The 9,142-nt window shown below is 36.1% G+C and overlaps 2 protein-coding genes across 2 annotated transcripts; one reads left to right on the forward strand and one right to left on the reverse strand.

Annotated features, from left to right (window-relative positions):
* The first annotated feature begins 545 nt into the window (after positions 1-545).
* Positions 546-6,836, forward strand: LOC102606116 (uncharacterized). Its single transcript, XM_006355339.2, has 7 exons — positions 546-739; positions 855-904; positions 2,858-3,058; positions 3,181-3,239; positions 3,347-5,128; positions 5,566-5,722; positions 5,833-6,836. The coding sequence occupies exons 3-7, from the start codon at positions 2,941-2,943 to the stop codon at positions 6,453-6,455; spliced, it is 2,739 nt and encodes a 912-aa protein (XP_006355401.1). The 5' UTR covers positions 546-739; positions 855-904; positions 2,858-2,940; the 3' UTR covers positions 6,456-6,836.
* Positions 6,837-7,624: 788 nt separating this feature from the next.
* LOC107062110 (zinc finger protein 6-like) lies at positions 7,625-8,101 on the reverse strand. Its single transcript, XM_015312345.1, has one exon. The coding sequence runs from the start codon at positions 8,099-8,101 to the stop codon at positions 7,625-7,627; it is 477 nt and encodes a 158-aa protein (XP_015167831.1).
* Between the last annotated feature and the right edge of the window lie 1,041 nt (positions 8,102-9,142).

The following is a 9,142-nucleotide window of genomic DNA, read 5'->3' on the forward strand; positions in this document are numbered from 1 at the left end:
TTACATCTGATAGTAACCTAAATATAAATATTATATATTATTATCTTATAAATATTTCATATAACCGCACGAAGCGCAGACGATTTCACTAGTTATATATATATATTAAGCGAAATCTCAAGAGAGGTATCTGAAAAAAGAAGAAAAATTGATTACATATATTTTTATTTATTTATAAAAGTAACTTTTATTCAAAAATACTATGATCCAACAACATAAGATAGGACTTTAATTAAGAGGAGTTGGTAAATAAATAGTTTTAAAACATATCTCTGATTTACAACTTTTGTCGTTGACTTAATTTTAATATTAGTCAGCAAATTATATTCGTCAAAGTTGAAAGGGTGTAGTGTAGAGCGAAGCATGGAATCGGAGCGCCTACCGTTGGGAATTTGAAATCCCTCCCTCTCATCACTTCACTAAAAAGAGACGTTAGAACTCTTTTTTAACCTTTTCTGGACAAAACATTAATTATTTTCTTCTTTCAAATATTATATAACTTTTTTTTAAAATGTAATCTTTCTTTTTTCTCTGTCTTCCTCATTTAATGCCCATTCAACTATTCTTTGTTTCAGACAAATTAAAGATTACACTTTTCATTTCTTACAGCTATTTTTCCCCTTCCCCCTTTCCCCCATTCCCCCAAAACTCACTCATCTCTTCAGTTTTTTCTATAGCAAAGTCTATAATTTTCATTTGTAAACTAGGGGTTAAAGAATCTTGGTTTTTTCTTGGTTTTGTAAGTTCTTCTTGTATTTGTGTTTGATGTTTAGTTTTTCAGTGGTGTGTTTGTTGTATGAATTGATATATGGGAATGCTGAGTTTTTGTTCCATGTTTTTGTTTGATCTCTCAGATTCTTGGGAAGGACAGGATTGGGTTACAAGGAGCTTAAACATTTTATTTGTAAGTTTTGTTATGTGGGTTTGATTTTGTTTTGTTTCTTTGTGCTGATACCAATTGGGGTTTTCTTGTTCACCATCTTATATGATTTATACATGGGAAAGATTGATTTTTTTTGCTAGGGAATTTGTAAAGGCTGGAGCTTTAATGAGTTCTGAGTTCTTCAGAGTCTTTTTTGTGTTTGGGTTTTTTTTGTTTTGTTTTGTTCCTTTAAAATGGTGATATGCCAATTGGGTTGTTGTTCTCTTTGTAGGACTGTTACATTGATTCAGTGCTATGTTTTTGCTTCATCATTTGCGGGGTTGAATGTATTTCAATTTGTTATCTTTGCAGATTTTTTAGTTTAATTATAGTTTGACCTAGATTTAGAATTAAAAATTAAGAGCTTTTGATTTTGACTTCTAAGAAGAAGAGAAAGGAAAGGGGGGAAATGAATTTTTGATTAGAGAATCTTTTTTTAGATATGATTCAGTTTGAAAATTTCTAGACCAACTAGGGGAGGGTACTAAAGATATTAGAGTTCATTTAAAAGCACTGGACTTTTAAGTATTCGATTGACTATACCTTTTAAGGTACAGTGATTGCATTGGAATGATTTGGGAAATCAAGAACTGGGTTTGTGGCTGCTTGCTTTGTCTGCAATGCAATTTGATTTTGCAATGATTTAATGTGCTGATTACGCGTTTATGTTATTAGGACACTACGTGAGTCCAAATTCAAAGGTCACAGAACAACTTCAAACGTGTTGGAAGTTGGAACTAATTTGATTTTAGTAAAGTGTTAGTGGCATTTGGGTCCTGAAGATCTTCTGTTTTTTTTAATCAATTTTTTAGTCCTGCCACCTTTTTTGTCTCACACTGAATTAATAAGCTTTCTTAGTCCTGGAGCCTTGGAGGCACAAGTTTGAACTAACAAGGTCATATTGCTACTCACTTTGGTATATTAAAGACGAACATCGGAAAATACTGACCAGTAATCAACTGAAAATAGACAGCTTGAGAGAAGTGAGGATCTTGTCAGGGTCAGGAAAGTGGGGCAATAGGATTAGGTGGTCTACATTTGGATGGAGGAATTAGTGACTTAGTGTTATAGGAATTAGGCACTTTGGTATATTAAAGACGAACATCGGAAAATGCTGACCAGTAATCAACTGAAAATAGACAGCTTGAGAGAAGTGAGGATCTTGTCAGGGTCAGGAAAGTGGGGCAATAGGATTAGGTGGTCTACATTTGGATGGAGGAATTAGTGACTTAGTGTTATAGGGAGCATGGAGGAGGTTAAGATTTGGGGTAGAGGAAGAGATAGATAATTATTTATAAAGGTAGCTATGTGCAATTAAAAAACTCTTGCATGCCTAACACAATGTAATGCCAACTAGATAATGCTTCTCAAATGTGTAGGTTTTCATCACTACAGAGTAAAAGACTGAACCAGGATGAAGTAACAATCTGAACTTGTAACATGTTCTGGGTAGTCATTCTTCAACAGGTAGTGGCCTCCTTCGACTACTGTTGATTTCAAGATAAGGAAATTGAGTTGATTATCATGTTACAGTCAGCTTAATTATTGATCGAATGGTTGGAATTCAATAAATGGAGAAATTTGCTGGAAAGAGATGTCACATCAAGATTTGGATAAAGCTAAGTAGTTTTATTGGAATTCTTGAAAGAGGATAGGTTTCAATGACAAGGAAAAGGAGTTGAGAATATTGGTGGACAAAAAATGGGGGGACTACGAAGAAGAAAATATAAGATCATCAAAGTAACTGTGGGGGAGCATATCTCCTAAATTTCCTTTTACTTAATTTCGCAAGTTCTGCTGACAAAAAAAAGTAGCCTAAAGGAACAAATCTATAAAAGAAGATGCTACAAAAGCATCTTCATTTTACTCGCTCATTTATTAGTTATCCCAAGTTTTGTTTTAAACAGTATCTCTTACTTCTAAAATTTTCTGCAGATGGGTCTGGAAACAATGCTTGCTGTTATAGCTGTTTTTTCAGATTACAAACTTTGAAGAAAGTTTGAGATCAGCAGGTGAATATGGTTGTTGAGAAACAGGGTTCCAAAAGTGGAGGTTATGTTGGTGGCTTCCTGCAGTTATTTGATTGGAATGCAAAGTCACGGAAGAAATTGTTCTCTAGCAAGTCTGACATACCAGGTAAATGCTGAAAATGTCTGTGAAGAATGGATAGGACCACTGATTCTTCCATGTGCATGTATAGTGGTAGAACTTCAAGAAAACTATGTTGTCAAATGTTATAATTCCTATCCTTTTTGCAGAGCTATCCAAACAGAAGAAGAGATGTGATGGGAACTTGCCTATGACTCGTGTTCATTTGGTCTGTATTCAATAGTTAATTAAGCTTTCTCATCTTTTGTTTTTCCACCTACTTGGAGATTACATTTTCCTGTTGTACTTTTTCAACTGAAACTATTTTGATTGCAGAACAATGAGGATGACACTACAGCTGTGTCCAGTGTCAAAGGAAGCAGTGACTACAGTTGTGCCTCATCGGTAACTGATGAGGAATATTATGGAATCAAACCTGCTGGTGTCGTTGCAAGGCTTATGGGATTGGATTGCTTGCCATCCTCTAATTTGTCAGAGCCTTACTCTACTCCATTTTTCGATTCCCAGTCTCTAAGAAGCGCTCCTTCCCTTTCGAGAAACCTCGAATACCAGCAAAATTTTCAAACAGTATATTCCAGCAACCTCCAAGAGAAGATGGAGGATCTAGGAAGGAGCTCATTCGAGCCAAAGCAACAGAAGATAATCAGCAGGCCCATCGAGAAGTTTCAAACGGAGATTTTGCCTCCTAAGTCGGCTAAATCAATCCCAGCCACTCATTATAAGGCTCTATCCCCAATCAAAAGGGCCAATTCTATCCCACCTCAGAATGCAGCTCACATAATGGAAATAGCTGCCAGAATACTTGATGCAGGACCTCAAGCTATTTCGAAAGTAAAATCCCCCCTAATTGGATCTTCTTCAGTACCCTTGAAGTATAAAGGTTTAAAAGAAAGGGCTGAAGCTTCTCAAAAGGTAGCCAAGATTGCTGAAGCTTCTCGGAGGCCAGCTGAATCTAATGCTTCGAAGTATCTTAAAGGGCAACCTATGAATAAGAGCTGGAATGGGTCCGCAGATATAGCCAGGCAGAAGGATTTCTCAGATTCTGATGAATCTTTTGGTGGAGGCAAAACTAAAGGAAAATCTGTTTCACTAGCCTTGCAAGCAAAAGCCAATGTTCAGAAAAGAGAGGGCCTAAATGCAGGCAGTAGCAGAAGTGTACTTGTCCAGAAAGAACCACCAAGTAAAGTCATCTCAAACCAGTTGTTTACAAGCCAACCTAGTACAGAAAAAAACACACACAAGAAACCATCTGTACATAATAGTTCAAGTGTTCTGCGGCAGAATAATCAGAAACAGAATAGTATGGCTGATAGGGGCAAGTCACCTTCTAAGCAATTTCTTTCCAATTCACAAGGAAAACGAACACTCAGTGGTGATTCTTCCTTTGTGCGACAGAGAAGTTCAGGTAAAATGGCTGAAAACTCCAAAGTCAGCTCCAGACGTTTGAGCAGAGAGGCAGACAATAAAAAGGAAGAAGCATATTCTTGTACTAAAAGTGTGTCACGTAAGAAACGTCCTAGTGACGGTGATATCCAGTATGAGAAAAATCAGGCTACTGGAAGTATGTCTACTCATAAAAGTGGCAAGCTGATTCAGTCTGGCACATTCATGGATAGGGAAATAAGCTGGGGTGAGAACAGTAAAGGGAAAGGGACAGACATTATTTCTTTCTCTTTCAGTACTCCCCTAACTCGATCGATGCCCACGGCTGAGCTCCCAAGAGAAGTATTAGGGAAAAGTCATGAATTTAGCACAGACTTTCGAAGTAACAAGATGCAGCTCACCTCAGATTGTATGAATAATCTCAAGGCTCCTTTGGGGCATAACTTGAGTGGAGGGGATGCTTTGAGCACTCTTTTGGATCAAAAGTTAAGAGAATTATCTTCTGTAGTTGAGTCTTCACGCCAGAAAACATCCAATAGTTCCTCATCGATTTTCCAGGATCTGTCACCATCTCTGAATGGCTTATCAAAGACCACCATGTTGCATGTTAACAGGAACCATGATGACATGGAAGTGGATGATTTAGTCAGCCCTTGCAACCCTGGCTTTTCTTCTACTGGTCCTCTAGGAATCACTGGGCAGCACAATCATCAGGTGTGTATCATAGGTTTTACAAAATTCTGTTTTTGCACTTGAATCTTTATTGTATTAATTTGCCACTCTATTTGTAGGTTGCAGATACCTCTTTTGATACATCAACTGATATTCTTATACTGTATTCCTTGTCATATGATAATTTTATTTGACCATTCAGATGACTCTCTATGTTAACCTGCATTTCTTGTTAGCCCTTTTGTGCCTTTTAATGACTTGATGTTTTGCGGTCTTTGGATTTGACTTAGTATGGTTTTGGACATCTTTGGCTAAAACTTTCTTCTCTCCTCCTACTTTCCTAGTTCAATGTACTTTTGGTAATTGTATTTGCTCTATTTGGTTAAGAACTCTTCTTTTTATTGAATTATAGAAAGCTTGCTTTCTACCAAGTAGATGGAAAACCTCTCAATTTCATCATTTAATCTGTATCATTTCAGGGGATTGAAGAGGAACTGAGTGAGTACGGTAGCAGTGAATATGAATGCAGGAAGGTGTTTGGCAGTCGGTTCCTGAGCCCTATTTCTGTTCTTGAGCAATCTTTTCTTACTGAAAGTTGCAATTCTTCAGATACTGCAGAAAGTAACAATACAGGAGGTAAGATCAGCAGACGCAGACCTAGTGCCTTTATTTTTATGCATGAAAAATCCACTGGTAATGTGTTATGAACATAGGTCTATATCTGAACATTATCTAATGAATTTCAGCTTGCAAGCAAAGTTCATCGGTACAAGCTAAAGAAGTGTTTGGTATATGCTCGTGGAATAAGTTCCACTCTATGGAACCTGAGGTAGATTTGTTAGACTCTGCCTCTTCAACTTTTGGTAAAGAGGAAGACGGGAAATCACCAAATTGGGAGCTGGAATATGTGAAGGACATACTATACAATATTGAGTCGATGTTCATGGATTTTGCAATGGGAAGGTGTCAGAAGATCATCAATCCACACTTTTTTGATCAACTGGAAAGGATAAATAGTCATAGAGATGATGAGCTAAAACAAAGACGAAAGGTTGTATTTGATTGTGTGGGTGAATGCTTGGACTTAAGATGTAGGCAGTTTGTGGAGGGTGGATATGATTCATGGTCAAAAGGTCTATTGGTGGTTAAAAACAAGAAGAGGCTAGCAGAAGAAGTATATAGGGAAATTTCAGGGTGGAGTGGCATGGGAAACTGCATGGTTGATGAACTCGTAGACAAGGACATGAGCAGCGGTTTTGGAAGATGGATGAACTTCGAAGTTGAAGCATTTGAACTGGGAATACAGATTGAGAAACGATTGCTAAATTCATTGATTGATGAAGTAGTTGCTGACATCTTGCTACTCTAAAAGATTTTTATCTTCATCCTCTCGATACAATTCTTGATCTTGCTCCATGTGAATTTCGCGCATTCTTCTTGTATGTTTTCTTCATACATCTCTTATGATTAGAAAAATGAAACTGACAACAGCTTTTGGATTGTTCATGTCTTACATTATAGATTGTTTTGTTGGAGGTGATGTTACCAGAATATCAAAATCCACATTTCATTTTTCAGTTTTTTATCATTCTGTTCCATTTTTTGTCTTGCGAAACTTACCTAACATGTAAGTTCCATTTTATACAGATGCAAAGTAAAGTCTATTTTGAAGTGTGGGTTTTGATTGAAATTCGATCGAGTTGAGTTAAAAGGTCACCATTGTTGAGGTCTTAAAGCTTTGAGTTATATAAAATTTGAAGATCTGTTTGGGAGATGATGGATTTATGGCAATTGGAGATGTTTCGAACCGATTCTATATTATCCTTCTTTATACGCTCACCAAACAACACATTTTTCTTACTTAATCTCTATTTTATAAGTCAAATCAATCTGTATGTCCTTAACCTCATAACAAATTCACCTGTATCATTTTTCGAGTAAACAAATTTGCTAGTTAAAATTTTTGTTATCCCACACTACAATCCCAGCAGGATACTAATGTGGGATAAGTTATCCTGTGATTTTATCCCAACCAAACTTGAGATAAACTCATCCTAAAATTAATCTTGGAATAATTAGTTATCCCTTATCCTCCATACCAAATGAGCACTTATGTCTCGATGACAACACAATGAAAATATAGAAGCTTGACGATATCGGTTTTGTTTAGCAAACATTTTGTTGAATAATATTATTAGTCTTAGACGAGTACTTGTGTTATGATTATACAGTTCTTGGCCTTAAATTAAAGTTGTAAACACTCATCTATAAGTGTTAATCAAGCTGAGTTGGGTATTGTTTTTCAGTCCTTTAGTAGTCCATTATACAAAAAGTTCATTTTTCACATCAGTCATTGTATTTTAAGAGGCGTGCAAAGTTTAAAATGGACAAGTAAAAGTGAACAAAGTAAACCGTACTAACCATTGAAAAGCAAAAATGCATGATTGGAAAAACAAGAAGAAATTTTAAGAAGGAAAGAGGAACTAATTGATCAGTACTAGTACTAAATTCTTATATATGAGTACATTATTTTCATGATCAATCCTTAGGAGGTGCAAGTCGTAGATGAAGATCAATTTCCGGTCCATTAAGATCTTGATTTTGAACGGCCATGATGTGTTGTTGTTGGCGGAAATGTATCTGATATCGAAGTGGAACCCCTGAAAGTGTCTGTGATCGATACCTAGACATACTCACGTTATTATTAATCAGCGCTCCTGTTCTTACTGCGTGTGCATTGATCAACGGAACTACAGGACGGAAACGCTGCTGATAACCTATAAAATGAGCTCGTCTTGCTCTTTGCCTTTCCTTTTTATGTGCGTTTTGGTGTCCACCTAGTGCTTGAGAATTCGCAAATTCTCTGTGGCAAAATTGGCATTCAAATCTCTTGTCCTCCGATGGAAGTGGCGGAGGAGGAAGCATCGTGGTTTGATTACATTCCATCACCTGAAAACCAAATAGTTTCACTTGTCTTGGTGAAGAGATGTTAGTTTGTACTGAGCTTTCTCCCATAGTTTTAGTCACAAAAAACTGATGCTACTGAAAATATCTGGTCTTGTATTTATAGAGATAGAAACATATATTCTCATTCATCCTCTAAAAGTACTTGGGCCCAAATTAAAGGATGTTCACTTATCTGTTTTATGATCATAGTCTACTGTTGCATCATATTATTTCATTTTAATTCGTTTATTCTAGGACTAAACACATATTTTATTTGAACACATAATCCAAAGAATTTTAGTATGAGCAATGGCTGTACAAAACACTTTCATCAGACATTTTTTATGGGCCCACACTAATTCATCACAACAATACTTTGATCAACTACAAATTTAAGACATCATCGTAACATGACCCTAGACTACCCCTAGTCGTAATATGGTGCTTAGAGCCACAAGTCATGACTCAAAGCTAATTCATGTTTTGGCATAACACTAAGATTCATACAAATAATACAGTAAAATCTCTATAAATTAATACTCGGTAAATTAATAATCTCTCTAAAGTAATATTTTCTTCCGGTTCCGACTTGGGCCAATGGAAAAAATCACCAATTTCGATAAGATAATAAGATAATATATTTCCAGAAGACCCCTATATAAATATATGGTCCCATTAATATCATAAATTAATAATTCTTCAAAAGTACAAATATATCTAAGACGATTAAGTGAAATATGAGTCTATTGTGTTCTGTTTTTTCTTAAAATTTAAATCTAGTTGAAGCTCATCTCTAACTTTTCGTATTGCGGTCAAGAGCTCTGGTATTGTCTTTTCGAACTGCACCATAAAATTGTAATGAGTTCTAGATGTGATAAGTGCTTCTTACGCGTAACTGGTTCCAAAGGTATAGTATCATCTTCAACTTCATCATCAACATTGTTTTTTCCGATGGTATCCACAATTCTTCTAAGCTCTGAACCTCTGAACATGTATCACTTTCACCCGGATAATCCAACGGGTTATTGACATCCATTTTAGTGTGGTAACCGAGATCATTAATCATGACCTCAAGTTCATGAATGACGTTTTCACAAGTGGGTTCATTCA

Source organism: Solanum tuberosum, unplaced genomic scaffold (genome assembly GCF_000226075.1).
Source record: "Solanum tuberosum cultivar DM 1-3 516 R44 unplaced genomic scaffold, SolTub_3.0 scf00200, whole genome shotgun sequence".
Classification (NCBI taxonomy): domain Eukaryota; kingdom Viridiplantae; phylum Streptophyta; class Magnoliopsida; order Solanales; family Solanaceae; genus Solanum; species Solanum tuberosum.

Bases quoted from the DNA above. Each gene is read 5' to 3' on its own strand.
- LOC107062110 (XM_015312345.1), bottom strand. From the start codon at position 8,101: ATGGGAGAAAGCTCAGTACAAACTAACATCTCTTCACCAAGACAAGTG.
- LOC102606116 (XM_006355339.2), top strand. From the start codon at position 2,941: ATGGTTGTTGAGAAACAGGGTTCCAAAAGTGGAGGTTATGTTGGTGGC. The intron at 3,059-3,180 runs GTAAATGCTGAA...TCCTTTTTGCAG, and splicing joins TAGCAAGTCTGACATACCAG to AGCTATCCAAACAGAAGAAG. The intron at 5,129-5,565 runs GTGTGTATCATA...GTATCATTTCAG, and splicing joins CTGGGCAGCACAATCATCAG to GGGATTGAAGAGGAACTGAG.